Raw genomic sequence first — 18,092 nt, 5'->3', positions numbered from 1 at the left:
CCGGGTCAGAGGCCCTTTTCGTGTTTTGTCCCCATCAGGGCGTCTGCCGTGTACCGCACTGTACTTGCCTGTGTGCTTGTCTGTATAACGTCAGACTGTAAGCTCCTTGAGGGCAGGATGTCTCTCCCGTTCACAGTTGTATCCCCAGCACCCAGCACAGTGCCTGGCGTATTGTAGGTGCTTAATAAATATTTGTTGAATGAATGAATTGAATCGAATCAATTTAATTAAGTGGAAGCAGAAAGACAGCATCTTTCCTCATTAACAGTCCCTAGCGTGTGTGTTAAGTAAAGAGCAGGTCGGAACGAAGGCTGGGGGCGCCCGGGTGGCTCAGTCGGTTGGGCGACCGACTCTTGATTTCAGCTCAGGTCGCGACGTCAGGGTCGTGAGATTGAGCCCCACGGCGGCTCCGTGCTGGGTGGAGTCTGATACTCTCCCTCCCTCTCCCTCCACCCCTCCCCCCCACTAAAAAAAAAAAAAGGCGAAGGATGGCTGATTTCATGACGCTGTCCATCTCCCCGGAAGAAGTGTGGCTAAAAAACAAAACAAGATGACCTGACAAATTTTCTGATCGGAGGAGACGTTATTCCGTGTAATTGTACCTAGCTGTGGAATGATTTGTTTAGCTAGAGAAATTGTCTTAAGGTAATTAAATAACCCAAACCAGGGTTCTGGCTTGGTTTTTACCCATTCTTCTAAAGATCTCTTCCATTTAATTCTCGGAGTGGATAAGTGATGAGAAGGTAAAAAGTTATATTTCTCATAGTTTAGTTTCTTCTTTTTGTGTTGTTTTCTTTCTGTATTAGTATCATATAGTTAAATTTCTGTATTTCTCATGGAATAATTCTGCCAAAACCAAAATGTTAAATCTGCCATCAGTACAAAGGGATACCCTATCTGGTCTCCAATCTGAGGAAATGCTATAAAGCTAGGTAATGTGATTTTAACACATTTATGTTTAAGTTAAAAAAACATTTAAAACATTTAGTTCCATGAAGAACTCAATTATCAAGCAAGCAAGATGACCATCTAGTGCAGAATTTCCTGAATGTATCAGGCAAAACCACTTTTGAAGCTACATCAGCTGGTTAAATGTATACAATGACCACATTTGAAGGCTGCAAAGGACCCTCAGGAGAACCACTTTGTTACAGTCAATTCAATAGCTACTAATTAAAAATGCCAACCGCCCCCCACCCCCGTTCCAGCCCTAGCTTCGGGCTTGCTCCATGCTGCGCCCTGGTGTCCACACCTGCTGTCAACTCATTCATCCATTCCCCCAAGGCATAGCACACAGTAGGTATAAAATACATATTTGTCAATGCATAAACACAACTTCAGTTACTACGTCAGTATCCGTGAAAAAAACATGCTCTACTAATTTCCCCAGAAAACAGAATATCCCAATTTGCAACACCAATGAAGGGCAGCTAGAAATAAGCACTAAATGAAAGTGACATCGGGGGAGTTTCTGAAGAGACGAACTGGAATGGTGCGGATTCATTTGTCTTCTTAGCATGAGGCTGCATGAAAAGTGCACCTTCTCAAGCACGTTCGTAAGCAGCTTTTAATGTCAGACGGCGCGCCAGGCTAGCGTGCTTAGCATTTGTCGGAGCCCACGCACGTGTGGCAGGGGCCGTGCTTACAGAGTTCCTAACAGCCAGCACCAGGAGTCTTGTCAGAAGAGGACTGTGCTTCTTTATGAAAAGATGTTGATCCATTAGAAAGAGCGAAAGATGAAATTTGGAAATTGTACCTCAAAAAAAAAAAAAACAGGAAGCTAAATCATTTCCCATGAAATAGAATAACCTGTTTATTTATGTTGCTTTGATTTTATTGTCTTTGGAGGGAGTGGTGGGCGGGCAGGGGATGAGGGAAAATAAAAGATAAGGCAAAGGAGACGTTAAGAAAGCAGAAAGCTTGTGGCAAAAGTCCAGTAGTGCGACCCTGGTGGCCCAAAGAGCTCAGGAGAACGGGGCTGTTGGACAAATGGTTTTCCACTGTGTGGTATGTAATGAATGCCTGATAAAGTCCTCTTCCCACGACCTGCTTACAAATTTTCCTACGAGCCCCAGGCTGGTATTTGTGGTCGGATTAAAGGGAGTCAAGGAGAAAATTCTAAGTCCCATATTTGGGTTGATGCTAGGCCAGAAATAACCCTAATAACACGTCTCCTTCCCACAGAAATGGGCAGAAATTTAGATTGAGACTTGTCCTTCCACATGGCAGAGAGCAAAGTCTTGTTCAATTTTTTCTGGATCTGGAGAAGATGGTAGGTGTGAGAGGACCCTACGATACATACATAAATAAATATGCTATTAAATTATAATGCCTAAGTCATGGCGCCCGTGAGGGGGTGACTTAGGAGGTTTGGAATCCTGGAATCCTGAACGCAACATGAGCCTACTCAAATAGATTATCATGACTTCCTCCTCCGTGTCTTTTCATTGGACCAACACTTCTAAAGTTCCTAAATATTTAGCAGTGGATACAAACTGTCAGTATTTCCAGTAGTTTCTCTCACTTTCCACTCCAATGACACCTAATTACTGCTCACAGCTAGTTTTCCAAGCGTTTCACCTTCATCCCCTTCTAAGTTTGCTGATTATTACCTCTCCCTGCAATGCCCCTGCCTCAGACGGTGGTCCAAGCTATAACCGACAGAGCGCACTGGACAGTTCACAGAATCTCTGGGAAGGACAGAGCATCTGGCGGAAGGCAAAGCAGGCAAGAACAATACCAAAATCACGTCACTGACCTGCCCCCAGGCCACGTCCAGCTTACAGTGGGCACGTATGTAAGAAGCAAGGACACTGAGCAAGGAACTTCTGTTTGTACCGTCTCTGAGCATGGGGTGTCCCCCCCCCCCCCGAATGCTCTATTTCCTTCCCAGGAAACAGGCTCCACGCACAGCCTCTTTCACATCAAACCTCAGGAAGGAGTATCTAGCTCGTGGTGCTCGGTGGCCTGGGATCTAGCAGCGAGGGAGACGTGGAAACCAAGCACTGATTTCTACCTTAGGGAAGCACAATGTGGAAAATAAATACAAGAAGAGTTAAAAGAATCTGGGCACAAAATGTGGAATATCTCCCCTGTTTCTTTTTTTTTTAAGATTTTATTTTTTATTTATTTATTTGAGACAGAGAGAATGAGAGACAGAGAGCACGAGAGGGAGGAGGGTCAGAGGGAGAAGTAGACTCCCCGCCGAGCAGGGAGCCCGATGCGGGACTCGATTCCGGGACTCCAGGATCATGACCTGAGCCGAAGGCAGTCGCTCAACCAACTGAGCCACCCAGGCGCCCTCCCCTGTTTCTTTATGTCTAATACCCACTCGTCCATCAAGAAGTGTTATAGACATCATCTCGGGTACACAGCCCTGATTCCCTAAGCTTGGAGATCACTTTTTGCTTCCCTATGGCTTGTGCTTACCTCCACGTGGACTTAGACCACTGTTTCACGATTATTTTTAGAAATGTCTCCACTTGATCTCTCCAGACTCACCGGTGACATAGAGAGCAATGAGGAGTACAGAGAACACAGTTTGAGCTGTAGACCCAGACAAAGCGAGATGCAAATCCCTTTTCTGGCGCTTACTCTTTGGTCTCCGGAAGAAGCCTGTTGTCTCATATGTAGAATGGGAACAAGAATACCTAGCATTTGAAGTTTCTGTGAGGTCAAAAATGAATGTTTATAGATTGCTTGTCACAGCCCCAGAGCTCAGTGGGAGCCCTGTAAACAAAACTACACTTAATTCATCTCTGAGGCTTGGGCTTCTGCTTCTGCCTAGGAAATAGAAAGCTGAAGGGAGGAAAAAAAAGTTATTTTCTCAGAAGCCAAATAATCTACACAGTTATAACTTCTCTCGTGTGACTCAGAAAGCTGCTCAAGTAAACTGAATTCCACAGAAGGACACGTGCCTTCAAGGAGAAATGGGATACACAAATAGTTTCCCGTCTTCAGGAGAGAGGAGGTGGTGCATAGTGACCGTGACATTGTGGGCAAGAACCGAGCTGAAATATTAAGATTCTTAAGGGCCAAGTGTGGCTATGATGCAGGTGGAAATAGCTGAGGACACTGGACCAAGAGAATCTGAACTCACTTGTAAGGCTTTTTTCATGGTCCTCAACTGAGCGTTTAGAAGAAGGGGGTTAGGGAAGAGCGGAAGACCGGACAGAGATCCCCTTGATGGATAGAGCAGGTGGGCATGAGGCGGACAGCACCTGCAGGGTTGGGGGCTGCGGACACACTCGAAATGCCCTGCCTCACTTCCAGACCTCTCTCTTCTACAAATCAAAAGTCGCAGGGTCCTGAGCAGGGCCAGCAAATCTTTTCGTCTCCGTGGCATGAAGACAACCTTGCTTCTGGAGAAGGGGCTGAAGCACACATCCTCTACCTCTGCAGGAATTTCTCACCCAAGACAGACTACAGTTTTGCTTGAGGCGATGGGAGGACGGAATATTGGGAAAGTCTCACCCTGCGGGCTGTGAGGTGAAGGGAAACGTGCCTGCCTCTGACGGCTGCTGAATTCCACCCAGGAGAATGCTAGCTTGCTGGCTGGCGGCACGGGCCTGGTGCTCAGGAAGCAGTCACACCTGCCGCCCCGGGAGGCAGAGAAGCGTGGAGCGGGGAGCGGGGAGCGGGGCGTCCACTGGGATACAGCTGTGCAGGGGCGGCTGGATAGGACTACATTGAGGAAGATCCCAGAAGTAAGGGGTTCCGAGAGCTCCTCGGTCAGGGAACACAACCACCTTCCGGGAGGGACAGGAGCTCCTGCACCCGGGACCCGGGACCCTCCCCGACCGGGCTCCAGGCATCCTTCTCCGGCTGTTCATCTGTAAACTGTATCATAGCTTTTAATAAACCAATAAATGTAAGTACGTGCTCGTCCTGATTTCTGTGAGCAGCTTAGCAAGGAATGGAATCCAAGGAGGAGAAGTTCATGGGAACCTCTGATTTGTCGCCCAAACCGACGGAGGGGGTGGGTAGCTGGGGACCTCCTCGCTGTGGGTGTCCGAAGTGGGGTGGGAGCAGCTTCGTGGGCATCCGCCCTTAACCTGTGGGACCTGACACGGTTGGCTCAGCGTTGGGTGCCATGGAGAATTGCTAGATGTGGGGAAAGAACCCACACATTTGGTAACCAGATGCGTCAGAAGGGTTCTATGTGAGTAGAGAGACACATAGAAGGAACACTACCGAGTTTTTCTAACACAGTTGGTTATATTTCTAGACCACAGTGGGCAGTCTCAGTGAACCATTACCATTTTAAACCATTTACTCATTCAAAAAGCATTTATAATGGGGTTGAACATTAAGAATAAGTTATTTCTTTAAAGGAATCGAATTTCTCTTCCAGGGCCAATGAGGTCAATGAGGCATTTGCTGCAAGAGTGAAATTTAAGGGGGAGCTGAAAAGTCAATAATCAAGGTAAATAACATTTTAAATATTTTAAACATCAAGATTTTTGGAAAATGTATCAAAAATTTAAAGATAAGATCTAGAGTTGCATGCCAAACCATCTAAGACCTCAAGGTTAAAGAAAAAAAATATGTCCCTTTATACATTTTTTTTTATGTTTAATGGTTAGCTTTATTGCAGAATATTAAGGTGATTGAAAATTTCAAAAATAGATGTATTAAAACCCAAAGTATTCATTTACGTTTAATTACTTTGTATTAAAACAAAATTATCTTTTTTTACTTTCTTGGTTTAAGGGAAGCAGACTCCCCAATAATACTTTCAAAATCTACTTCTTTTCAATTGAGAGAACTGACGTTTTTGACAATTTTTCTTGGCTAAGGACAGATCTTAAATAATTTGTAATGAACTTCAGCTTACTGAAACACCTTTTGCATGGTGCCATTTTTGAATTTCAATATATTCATTTTTTTTAATTTTCAAATTTTGATATCTTGCTTATCAAGCATTTTTGCATTAATTTTTATTTTTAAAAAATATCACATTAAAATATCATGTGTCAATTCCTGAAAGTTTTGGGGCACCAAGGGAGTGCCATGTCCTGGGCTCCAGCACCAGCCAGAGAAAGTCTCTTGCCCACACCAAGCACGACCACGCTGTTTCTGAGTCTGTCCAAGGAGTGCCTTCTGATGGAAAACTCTTCTCTCTTCTGTTTGTGACTTGGGTGACAAAATCGACCCAGGACTCCTCTCAGGGGTCACTCCCTCTTTGAAGCCTCTCTTGACCCGCGCTCAGGAAAAGGTGGTCCTCCGTTCTCAGACCCCATTAAGTCCTGTCCGTGTTCTGTCAGATCGTGTGTCTCCGCCAGATGCGTTCGCTGTCAGCCACGCAGGGAAGGAACTGTCTCGCGCGGTCATGTAACATGTATGCCCGCAGAAGACTTAAATACTGAATGGAGGGAGGGAGGGAAAGAGAGAGGGGGACAGAATAAAGGAGAGAAGCAGGGTAGAGAAGAACAGACAGCAGCCTAATAAAAAAGAAGGGCATGGACGGTTATGGGATGCGAAGACCCCTGGGTTGACCTACTTTTTTCTCTATTTGGCTACATAAGTCCGTACTCTTTCAGTTTTAAGTCCTAGAAACTCCAACTCAAACGACTTAACCCCCCCGACAAGGTGATGGTGGGGGGTGTTCTAAAATTAAACCCAGGATTTAATTTATCGAGGCCCGACTGTGGCCAATGACACCGAGAGGCTTTTAGTAATGACATTTGACGCCACACCACACAGGGCTGCAGGGAAAGCAGCAAGAAAGCCAAGGCCGGAGCTCCTGGGGGAGTTTCTGTGGGAAAGGTGAGGCAGGGCAGGGCAACAGTTTAGGATTGGCCAGACTGAATATGGCGCAGGGTCTACGCTGTAGGGGCTGTCTCTAGCTGCCTGGTACCTGACACTGGGTTGATTTCAGGTAGGCGGGAATATTAGCTTGGCCTGTGTGAGTTTGATAAAGGGGGTCCTGGGGGGTCTAGGCATCGGCTGGTTTGCATGTGAAAGGCATCCTCCAGGCCTGCACAACCCCTAAGAACCGGCTAGTCCTGGGAGGAACAGTCTCTCCCCAGATCGGTGACAAATGCCAGAGCATGAAGAAAACAGACAATCAGAAGATATGATTCATGTAATTGACCTTGTGATGAAGGGAGGCCCAATGGACAAATCACAGAATCTAAGAAAATGCAGAACAGGGAGAAATTCATTGATTTGTGAGGCTGAAAATACAGAATCATCTCCAGTAACAGGTGAGGTTTGATCGAGCGGTTCAAATAACATCCTCAAGGACTCAAATTCACGCTATCAGCCTTCCCTGATAGGCTCCATAAGAGACTTCCCAACTGCACCCTCCATGTAGCCAAAACAGCTCTAAAACCTGTCCAGACAGCTCATCTTTATTGGGAAGCTAAGATGTCAATAGGAAGCATGGAAGCTTATCTTTCACAGAAGGTCCAACAAACACATTGGCTCTGAATGGGTATGTGCCTGAATTTGAACCGACCACTGTCGCAGGAGAATGGGATATGTGGATAGGCTTCAGCCCCTCATCGATATTCCTACAGTGTGACGTCAAGTTAACCCTCCTTGGACTGTGAAGATGAGAGATACAGTGATTTCTGGAAAAAAATAATCAGTAAACCCAGGAAGATTAAAAAATTAAAATTTTTCACATTCCTGGTCCAGTACTTGGATCACAACAGTAAAAGAGCCCAGAGTCCCCTTCTTTTCAGTACAGACTAGCTTAGCTGTATCAGGGCAGTAACTTTACCCACTTGGGGGTATTTAGAAAAACAGAATACACAATTTATTATGTGTATTTTAACAAGTGGATATCTGTCCCAGATGTTACCAATATTACCAGTTCCATTTTGGTTACCCTACGCAGTCCTTTTTTACTAAAGCAGTCTCTCACGTCTTGGCCCACATCAAATGTGCTAACGTTTTAGCCGCGCGCTTGGGATGAAGTGGAGGATGTTTAGGGCATCTACACAGTAAGTACATCAGAATGAAAATCTTTATCAACCTGTTCGTTTGCAGAACCATCAAAAGCAACATGAGCTCTGGGTCAGGACAGAGGTCATCTTCAATGGGAAAGAGAATCCTCCAAATGGTAGCGTCAGCTCAGAGACCGCAAGGCCAAGCCAAGTCTACTCCTAGCGTGCGTGTGTACAATGCGGCCCAAGGAACAAAGTCCCTGGACACACTTGGCCACCAGTGCCTGCTCTGTGGTTAGGGAGCACTTCTCAGACAGGCGGTGGAGGGGTCATAAGCTGGGCGGACTGACGTTTTAACATTTTAACTCAAAAGGACTTCAGGGAGACTTTGGAAGACATGAAGATACTACTTTTTTATATAATAAAATATTCTAATTTTATTCAGTGAAATTAGTTTTGGTTATTTTAAAATTATGGTAGAGAGCGATGGAAATGACAAAGTCCCTGGATCTGAAAAAGCTTTGCTCTGCTGATGGTCACTCTGGGATAGAAAATGAAAAGGTCAAGGGGGAAAGCAACATGATCGAAGGTAAAGGGGGAGGAAATGCATGAGGTATTTGGAGAGCAGCTTGACAAGCATATTTTAGTGATGTGGGTAGGAGAACATCTTAACCAGGGCAAAGAACATTTGAGGACATTACACTTGACTCAGAAGGAATGGGGGGAACTCGTGAGAGGGAAGACAAATTTCTAAAATCTTTGAGCTGATTTCTAGCTTTAAGCTGATTAACATAATAAGAAGAATGAGGCTCAGACACACTGTCGGCCTGCCACGCCCCAGCTGATAAAGTAGCGCTGAGACCAGACCTGGGGTCTTTCCAGAACCCTCGTCTTCCATGACTTCACGTCCTGCTAATTCTCAGGACGCAATGAAAGCAGTGCTTGGGGAAATCTATTCTGGAATTGTCGTGCAGGGAAGATTAGAAAGGAAGAAAGACGCAGGAAGCTCTGGAATTGACAGCAAATGGTACCACACTAAGGACGACCCGGGAGGTTGGAGGCGGCAGATGGACTTTATATTTCAACTTACTCATTTTTTTTTTTTAAAGGTGAATGGGTCACATCAGAAAAATAAATGGTAAAAAAAAAAAAAAAAAAAAAGGTGTTTCCTGAAGAAATTCATTGAGAAAGTTCTTCTCAGAACTTCTTTATCAAAATTCAAACGGTGTAATCATCATTTTTTCTCCTGTCTCACTGATCTCAGTTCAAACAGCAGGGTTGCGATGCCCCTCTGGATGGTGGTAAATTAATCTCTCGAGACTTCAACCAATTTAGCATTCCCCCCCGCAAGATAGGTCTTCTTTGGTTGTCTTCTAGCTGTACGTATGCTAAACCGTTTCTGATATGTACACTTCAAAGTGATACATTTGACCGTTCTCCTCTGGGTTTTAATGAAGGCACTGCCTAAAACCGCACCTGGTGGGTATGTGTATAAAGGAGCACATACATCGGAAAGAAGTTACAGATTGGAAAAGCAAACAGGCGGTTAGTATTCTGGGAGCTGTAGAAGGTACAGCTTGTGGTCAGAGAACAGCGACTAGAAAGCCTTGACAAATTAAGTCACATAATTTTAAAAATTTACTTTTGGGGAGGGAGAATGTTTGAGCACATGCAGAGCGACCCAGGGAAAAATGTTTGAGTTTGAAACAAACAAAACATAGTGAAGGTCAGAAAGATAGGAAAAGGTAGCTATTAATTTAAAATAAAATACTCTCAGAGCACTAGGATCTGATTTTCTATTCAGGATAGAAGTGACGACGCATGAAGAGGTAGAGGAATGAAAAGAGGGGAGAAGCAAAGCAGTATAAAATGGACAAATGAGGTAGAAAATGAGAGAAGAGAAGCAAGAATTCTCAAGTTACAAAGACTGTTTAATCTGCAAGAAAAAGCCTGAGAGAATACTTTTCTTTTACTGCAAATTTATGGGCCCTTCCTTCTTCTAACTCAGCATCTTTACAAAAGGGCATCCTATGAGCAGGATGAGCGTAGAACTGAATTTCCACACCAGGGTACTTCGGTCCAGGACATATGCTAAGCCAGCAAGACCGCTGGCGTCAGGAGCATCCCCAGGAAACCCGCATGGAGATGGAGCTGACGATAAAAATGGCCACAATTCCTCACTCCTCCCCGTATCCCCCTCTTTTGCAGAACCACATCAGGGCTCCTTCTGTGGAGAGTGGACTCCATCCTCCGCTCTCGACTCTGGTCTGGTCCTGTGATTTGTTTTGGCAGAGGCCGTGCGGCGGACATGAAGTGCCCGTGCTGGGCCTTGGCCTCAGGACACCTGGAGCATCTCTGCTCTTCCGTTTTGAATTCCTGCCGTCCCCACAAAATCAAGCCTAAGCTGTTTTGTTAGAGGATCGAATATGGAGAGCAGAGTCGCCTCGCGCCAGCCAAGTCACCCCACCCGGCAGAAGCCGAACCCCCTGGCCGACCTGCAGACCGGAGGAGCCGCCCGAAGGAGCTCAGCCTCATTTCCTCTAAAACCACCAGCAACAGGAGCCCCCGAGCTGCGGTGTGTGGGGACAGGGCCGTAGCTAAGCCCGGGGCGGGGGGGGGCTCGTTCCAAGTGCGCCTGCCCTTCAGAAACCCACCAGTCGGGTTTTCTAGCATGGGGAAGCAGCCCAATCCACGCACACCTGGGGGAGGGAGAAGAACGCCAAGGCCCCGCAGGGCAAGAAGCTGCTGAAGGAGAATAAAAACAACAACAGTCTCTTCCAGGAACTTGAGTGCCCCACCGAAAAAGAGTATGGCTGTCCTCATGCCTGCTTCTAGGGACTTACAACCGACTCATCTTAAATCTAAACACGGCAGCCCCCTGCACTGAAGCAGCATTTTAGAGTTTAGATACCGTTTTATTTAAAGCAAACTGGGAACACAGGCAGCGCAGGTGCTGAGGTGTCCCCTTTACGGACGAGGAGATGCCATCGCGGGGCGCATGGAAGGGCTTCGCGCTCGAAGTCCGGGCCCAGCAACGCCCACGCCCCGCTGGCAGTACCTGCAGGCTTCCGCTGCCCCTCCTTAGGGTCAGTTCTGGCATAGCCTTCTTCAGGAATGTCACTGAGTGGATGAGGCACTCCTTCCTTTCTTGCAAAAGCAGGGACAACGTGAGGCCCTAGCCCAAGAGTGGTTTGGGAGAGCGACTGAGATCATGTGGGAAGAGCGCCGCACAGGGCCTGCCACACACGGGAGCGCTCACTGGGGAGGCTCTCGTTCCGGCTTAAAAACCTCAGGCCCCGCAGTGCTGATGACCACTGCAAACGGTAAGCTTTCAGATAGTTAGTATAGGCAAATGCTATTTCTACGGTAGAAGCATTTATTTCGGTTATAGAAAAATAACACTATTTCAAAGTCAAGGTAACGAAGCAGAAGTATATTTTCTCCTTAGAGGTCCCTACTCAAATATCACGTATGGTGTCAAGACATTCTTAAATTAACAAGGAACAAACGCAGAATCCAGGTCATTTTTCTGTCAACAGGAGGATGGATTAAAGCTACACTGTCAGCCCTGGAAATCAGAAAATACAAAGTGATCTCGTGCAGCGATTCTCAAGGTTAGTGTGCATTGGGACCACCTGGATTGTGGGAACAGCATCTGTGGGGGACTGACGGGGAGCCACCAGGTTAAAAGCAAGCCCTCGGACTCAGAACAGATACCACAGGGGCCGAAGATACAAACTTTGGTCCTCAGGGAGGGGTAGAGACAAAATACATCACAGACTTTCACTCAGTGTTCCTCCTCTGAGCCTCAGACCCAGGAATAATAATCAATACTACAGATTAGGTCAGACAGTGTGATAAGCGCGTCCCTAATCCATTCACACACAGCTACTATCATCTTCTCCATCACCACCACCAGACACAGAGGACATTCTCCCCCTTCCCCTCCCCCACGCCCACATAGCTGCTAAGATTTATTTAAAAAGTAAACACTGGTTGATTTCAAGCTCATGGACTACAAGTACCATTTCTATATTGGTACCATTTTTACTAGCTTCAACCTTCACTTACATTAAGATTTCGGTACATCTGGTTGAAATAACAATTCTTCTACCGAAACTAAGACCATGAATTCAAAGAAAAAAGAGAACTAAACCCTACGCAGCGTGTGTGGCTTCGGAAGCATCAACAGCGGGAGGAATGAACTGCTTTTCAAAGTGACCCATCTTGGACAATTTCTGATATTCCCTGCATTGTTTTCAGAGTCTCAGGTTATAGACGGAAACACGTGGATAAAATACCTACAATCTTCACCACTCCCTATGTTCAAAATACTACACACTAATGTTACATAGTTAAAGGCTTTGGCCACTTAAGTAACTACCCATTTAAATATCTGAGGTTTTAATACTCTGAAACTATAAACCAAAGCTCTGGAGGCGCACAGTCAGGCCAGGAAAGGGCTTCTCCACCTCAGCTGCACTGCTGCGCTGTGTGGGATGATCTGGGGGTGGGGAGCTGGCCGTGCACGGCAGGACACGGCTAGGCCTGCTGGCCCCTACCCACTCCACGCCAGTAGCAACCTGCCCACGCCCCGTTCTGACAACCAAAAAGGTCTCCAGATGTTGCCAAAGGTCGTCCAGGGGTCAAAATCACCGCCCTGTTGAGAACCACCGAGCTAGAAGTTTGAGCTAGAATTTTATGTAGACGTGTCAACTCTGCGTGCACAGATGAAACGAGACCTATGTAATTTTCCTAATTCAAAGAGAACAGCACAACAGATTCTGCTACACCATTTACGCTAGGGCACGTCGTTTGTATGGAATATGCTACTTAAGTATATAGTAACCCACTCTTAACTATCTCTTTCCTATTGAAAACATGGACATTAAACAGGAAAAAACCCAGAGCTCATCTTGCAACCATTTTTATAGTACTGGATACAGAGAAAAATCTATGGTTTCACACATTGGCTCAACGGGGACCGAGCTCCATCACTGCAAGTGTCCCTCCTTCTGAATTCGAAGTCTCTCCTTCTCTACTTGCAAGCGTTCCTTTTCAATCTGCAGCTTCTCCGACTCAAATTTCAAAAACTGCAGCCTATCTTTTTCCAGTTGTAAGCGTTCTCTCTCAAGTTTTAACTTCTCTGCTTCTATGTCCTGTGGCTGAAGCATGGCCTTTTCTCCTTGGCCGAGTTCGTTTTCCAGAGACGGCTTCTCGGAGCTGACGATCTGGAGCCTGAGCTTCTCGCGTTCGATCTGCAGCCGCTCCTTCTCCAGCTGCAGCCGTTCGTGCTCCAGATCCAGGTGCCGCAGCCGCTCCTTCTCCACCTGCAGCCGCTCCTTCTCCACCTGCAGCCGCTCCGCCTCGATGTCCAGGCGCCGTTTCTCCAGCTCCAGCTTCTGTTTCTCTATGTTCACCAGCAAATGGGGCTCATCGTAGGCCGACCTCGACGGTGTTGAGTTCAGAGTAAAAAACTCATCGATGTGGGGGAAGTCAGGAAGTTCGTTTTCCCTCCTGGAATCCGGTATGACGGAGGACAACATTTCTTCTTCCTCCTCAATCTCAAACTAAAAGGAAAAGGCAACTCTCAGTCTTTATTTCTACTTCACAGTTGCTACTCTGTCTAAACGTGTCCTTAAAAGTTTCTGTATCACTTGAGCAAAGAAAACCATTTCTTTTGAGTTTTGAAAAAATATTTATAAGGAATTACCTGGTGTCACTAATACAGTTGACCCTTGGACAACATGTAGAAAATATGTATTTTTATATAAATATATAAAAGATATATGTTTTATATATATATATATATATATATATATAAGTAAAACGTTTTTACTCATAAACTTCTTCGCTAAACACAGTACAGTACTGGAAAGGTATTCTCTCTTACGATTTTCTTAATATTTTCTTTTCTATGGCTTACTTTAAGAATACAATATGTAAGATATATATATATAACATACAGAATACCTGGTCATCGGCTGTTAATGTTATTGATAAGGCTTCGGGTCAACAGCAGGCTACTGGTAGTTAAGTTCTGGGGTAGTCCAAACTTACACACGGCTTTCTGATTGGGGGAGTCAGCGCCCCTGCCCCCCCGCCGCCATGTTGTTCAAGGGTCAACTGTGTATATCATTAAGAGAAGCATATTTAGGTTCAAAGAGAGATTAATGACATGAAGAGAAAACAAAATGGAATGACTTTGCTGGGTACTACTTGTATGTGAGCTTGACAACTGGGAACTTTACTGTTCCTGGACCATCACGAACTTCCACATCAGAACTGAAGGAGTAAAACAGGAAAGAGGACTCACAGGCTACTACTTACTTCGGGGCTCTGGGGATCTCTTTCTTCCTCTTCCACTTTGACCTCAGTTAAGGATCCACCTGCATCCCGGAAATCCGCCACGTTCTGCCAATCGAAATTCGTATCATTGCGGAATCCAATCTTTTCATCGATCTCTTCGGTGAGAGAGTCGTCTAGGTCGGACGTGGGAAGCGGAAACCCCGAGCCAACCAGCTTAATGTTCGCCTTCATCCTCTTCCTCTTCATGAGCGCCCGCCAGTCCAGGTACCTCCTCTTCACCTCCGTCCCTGTCCTCTGCTCGCCCTCCCCAACGGCGTTCACACACTGTGCGATCTCCTCCCAGGCCATCCGCTTCATCACGTTGATCGTGGTGTTGAGCTGCTTGGAAAAAATGACTTCTTTCCGTTTTGTAATTTCTTTCAAAAGGGTCTGAGTTTCTTGAACACTAAAATTGCTTTTCCTTTTCCTTTTCAACTGCTTCATTTTCCCAACTTAAACGCAGAGAAGATGTGAAAAGTTGGGAAATGCTACAAAGCACAAGAATCAAGGGCAACCCCTGTGGGCACTTTGTCACATCAGAGTTTTCCGCTCATCTAGTAGCACAGGCAGGCTGGAGGATTCCTAGAGGGAAAGAAGCCAAACGCCATCAGCCTGCAGCGTCCACCCCGTGAGCCACGCACAGGATTGCAGGACAAGCACACACCTCTACTCTGGCTCCCACCGCCTCCCCTCACCTGGGCGGCTGCCCTGGCACCTGACCCCCACTTGTCACCCTGGGCCACCCCCTGCTTCTCCACTCCCAGACCATTCTCTCTCCTCCCACTGTGCTGGCCGGCTTCCCGGCACCCATTGTCACCCTCCTCCCCTGTTTGGAGCCTCTGTGCACACGGGTCCCTCTGCCCGGGAATTGGGCACCTAGCAAAAATGAACGCCGTGACTTCGCATTCGATCCCAACTCAGATGAGTGAACGTTCTAGAACACTTGTAATTTTAAAGGATCACATTTAATTAGTACTCTGGCCTACCGTTCCTTATGTAATTTAAATGACCAATGGGCTGGGCAAGTAGTCAGCTTTCCTCTAGAGGCCACTGAATACTTAGGTACTAGATTCCCAAACTTTTAAATATATTTTTATGTATCTTTTTTATTTATATATATAACATATATCTTTTATATATTTATATAAAATATTTATTTTCTACCTATTTTCATATACTTATAAAAAAGGACTGATGCAAACTAACTTATATATTGTTACACCAGCCAAATATGTTTCCTCTTAGTACCTATGTCCTAGCTCACTTCAGAGAATTACTGAAGTGAAAACTTGGCTTTTGCCTTCCTCAATCATCTGCTTCAGCACTAGCGGGATCTGTAAGATGGAGCCCACTTGTTCCAAGGGCCATATCCTCAATACATAACAATATGCCTAACAAACAGGAGGTACAAATACAACTTAAAATAAGGCGATTGGGGGATGGGAAAAGATAGAAAATGACACGAAGTAACTCAAGGAAGGTAAGCTACCAAAACTGAAACCTCAATGGGCAAAGCATATGATTAAAAGAAAAAGGCAGCCCAAGATAACATAGGCAAGAATCAGTTTGTGAAATTAAGTGAAGCCTTTAAACTACCCACCCTTTGACTATGCCAAAAAACGTAAGAACCTAGTAAGTTACAAAACATTGTGAAAAGAAAATTTTAAGTAAAAAGGCTCTGTTGCCACCATAATAAGTAAGTAGGTTATCAAAGACATATTTTTAGTAAGGAATCAGGTTAGATGTCCTTAAAAATAGAACAGAGAGCGAAAATAGTATCAAATTCCGTATCATATTAAATACAATGTATTCATGGCTTTTTGTTTCCAAGATACAGAATGTTTCAGAGCATTTCAATAGCTTCTTGAACCATTTCAAAAGTGCTACCATATTTTTAAGGTAAAAGCATGATAAAAATACAAATATTTGCCAAAATATTTACCAGTAGATGAGGCTGCATAAACTATACCACATTATATTAGAGGATGGATATGGCTTAGCACATTACTCCTGTGTACATGTATCTTAGATTTCCAGACAGTTTCGGCATAATTATGTGAAAACCTTTGACATCTTCTGATTAATGTAAGAAAGTACCCAAATCAGTGCACCTTGAGTTGAAATTTGGTAGCTATGTTTGCACGGATAGAAGCTAAGCTATGTTTCCAGGATCTTTTTTTTTTCTTCCTGTTCTTTCCTTTATATTTTGATGCTTATGTAACACAGCTTGGGTTTCTGTCATCCATTACCCAATAACTTAAATATTTATTGAGCTCCTACTATGTGCCCGGCACATATTCCCGGTGCTGGGGATAGAACACCTCACATAACATGAAAAAATGCCATTTTAGATGTCAAATACTACCCCGTTTCTATCGGTTGTGTTCCCTGTCTTTACAGAGGGGAATTCGTAAAATCCGTAATCTAAAAATCCGTAGATCTTGCATGCCCCAACAGAGACAACTGCCATTTTCCTGAAATCCCAGCGGACAGTCATTCTTTCCAGGCTGGAAATAGGTATAAGTAGTTCACTTACATAATCCTTGTGAAGATGATGTAGCACCAAAGGCACATTATTAACTGTGGGCAATTGTTTTTTTCAAGGACTAACACTTGAGAATGAAGTTCCTAAATACTGTGTGATGAGACAAAGAGGTCGGAGGAAAATCAGGCCGTCAATAATGGGTCCCCTCCAAAAAAAAAAATAATTTTTTTTTTTTTTGTCAATTCGTTAGGCTGTTCAGAAAAAGAAAGCATCACAAAATATCCAAACTCCCCCAAGTCCCCCTCCTCCTCGCGCCCACATATTCTTATTCACTTCCCGGCCGAACAGGATGCTCTTCTCTGAAACTTGCGGTAGGTGACTAAGTGAAGTTTACTTAGGGGCCACCTGTTATCAGAGTGACAGACGCCTGACCCCCGGCCGCGCCGCTTTCTTTGGGACCGCCCGTTAAGGGCCGCAGGGAAGACCCGGGGAGACCGAGCTCCCGGGAGGCCAGCCAGGGGGAGGCGGCGCCCGCCCGCCTCGGCCACAGCGCAGCGGCCGCACCTGCTGGCAGATGCGGAGACCTGGAAGGAAAGTCTTCTTTCTGGAGATTAAAGCAGAGTCCCGACTGGGTGCGCGGGAAACTTCCGCAGCCCGGATTCGGCGGCCACAGCCCCCCACCCGCCCCGGACGGGCTGGTACTTCTAGGAGCGTCGAGGCCCCGCTACGACGCAGATCCAGGGCCAAAGCCGGCCGCGGGGGGACCGCCACCTGCCGCTGACCCCCGCCGGGACCTTCCCCGCTGCGAGGGCACCCACCGTCCGCGGAGCTGCCGCCTCCTCCGGGACACACTCGCTCACCTGCGACCCCGGCGGCACCTCCGCCCGATCGCCTCTAAGGGGGCTAGGAAAAAAAGATGCCTCATTGATTCCCCGCCCACTAACTTCGCCCGCCCCCTTGCCGCCGCCCATTGGCTAATGCGGCTGCCACTCGTCCGAGACGGCTCATCCATTGGCCCGGGTGGTATTGCCATTCTGGCTGAGGGCCCGCCCCAGGTCTGGCCTCACAATGGGAATCGAGTCCCCAACCGGTTCCGGGTTAGTGCCCTGGAATTCCGCCCCCTTGCGATTCGCGGCCTCCCGCTCTGCGCTCAGGCGTTGGCGTGCGGCTCTGTCAGTCAAGTGGGCTCTAGAAGCCGATTGGCTTCTAGCGATCAGCCTGCGGCGCTGCTCCGCCTGATTGGGGCCCTGGCCGCCCCGCCTCCAAACTCTACCCGGTCCTTGACGCTCACCTGTTAAAAGGGCGGAGAGGAGGGGGACGACTTGGCGTTGCCCCAGGGGCCTTCGAGCTCGCCCTCGCCTTCC

At 46.3% G+C, this 18,092-nt stretch overlaps 1 protein-coding gene across 2 annotated transcripts; it reads right to left on the bottom strand.

The window, feature by feature from the left end:
* Positions 1 to 12,799: 12,799 nt before the first annotated feature.
* MSANTD4 (Myb/SANT DNA binding domain containing 4 with coiled-coils) lies at positions 12,800 to 17,621 on the bottom strand. Of its 2 annotated transcripts, XM_021696570.2 has the most exons (4): positions 17,589 to 17,616; positions 16,780 to 16,878; positions 14,226 to 14,825; positions 12,800 to 13,465 (listed from the first exon to the last, which is right to left on the bottom strand). In XM_021696570.2, exons 3-4 carry the CDS (start codon positions 14,685 to 14,687, stop codon positions 12,890 to 12,892), a joined length of 1,038 nt encoding a protein of 345 aa, XP_021552245.1. In that variant the 5' UTR covers positions 14,688 to 14,825; positions 16,780 to 16,878; positions 17,589 to 17,616; the 3' UTR covers positions 12,800 to 12,889. The 2 variants fall into 2 exon arrangements, with proteins under 2 accessions (XP_021552245.1, XP_021552246.1); XM_021696571.2 differs by lacking the exon at positions 16,780 to 16,878 and having other exon boundaries at positions 12,817 to 13,465; positions 17,547 to 17,621.
* Positions 17,622 to 18,092: the final 471 nt, after the last annotated feature.

Source organism: Neomonachus schauinslandi, chromosome 11, assembly GCF_002201575.2.
Source record: "Neomonachus schauinslandi chromosome 11, ASM220157v2, whole genome shotgun sequence".
Taxonomy (NCBI): Eukaryota; Metazoa; Chordata; class Mammalia; order Carnivora; family Phocidae; genus Neomonachus; species Neomonachus schauinslandi.
Note: the sequence above shows the minus strand (reverse complement) of the source record. Positions and strands in the feature narration are given on the sequence as shown.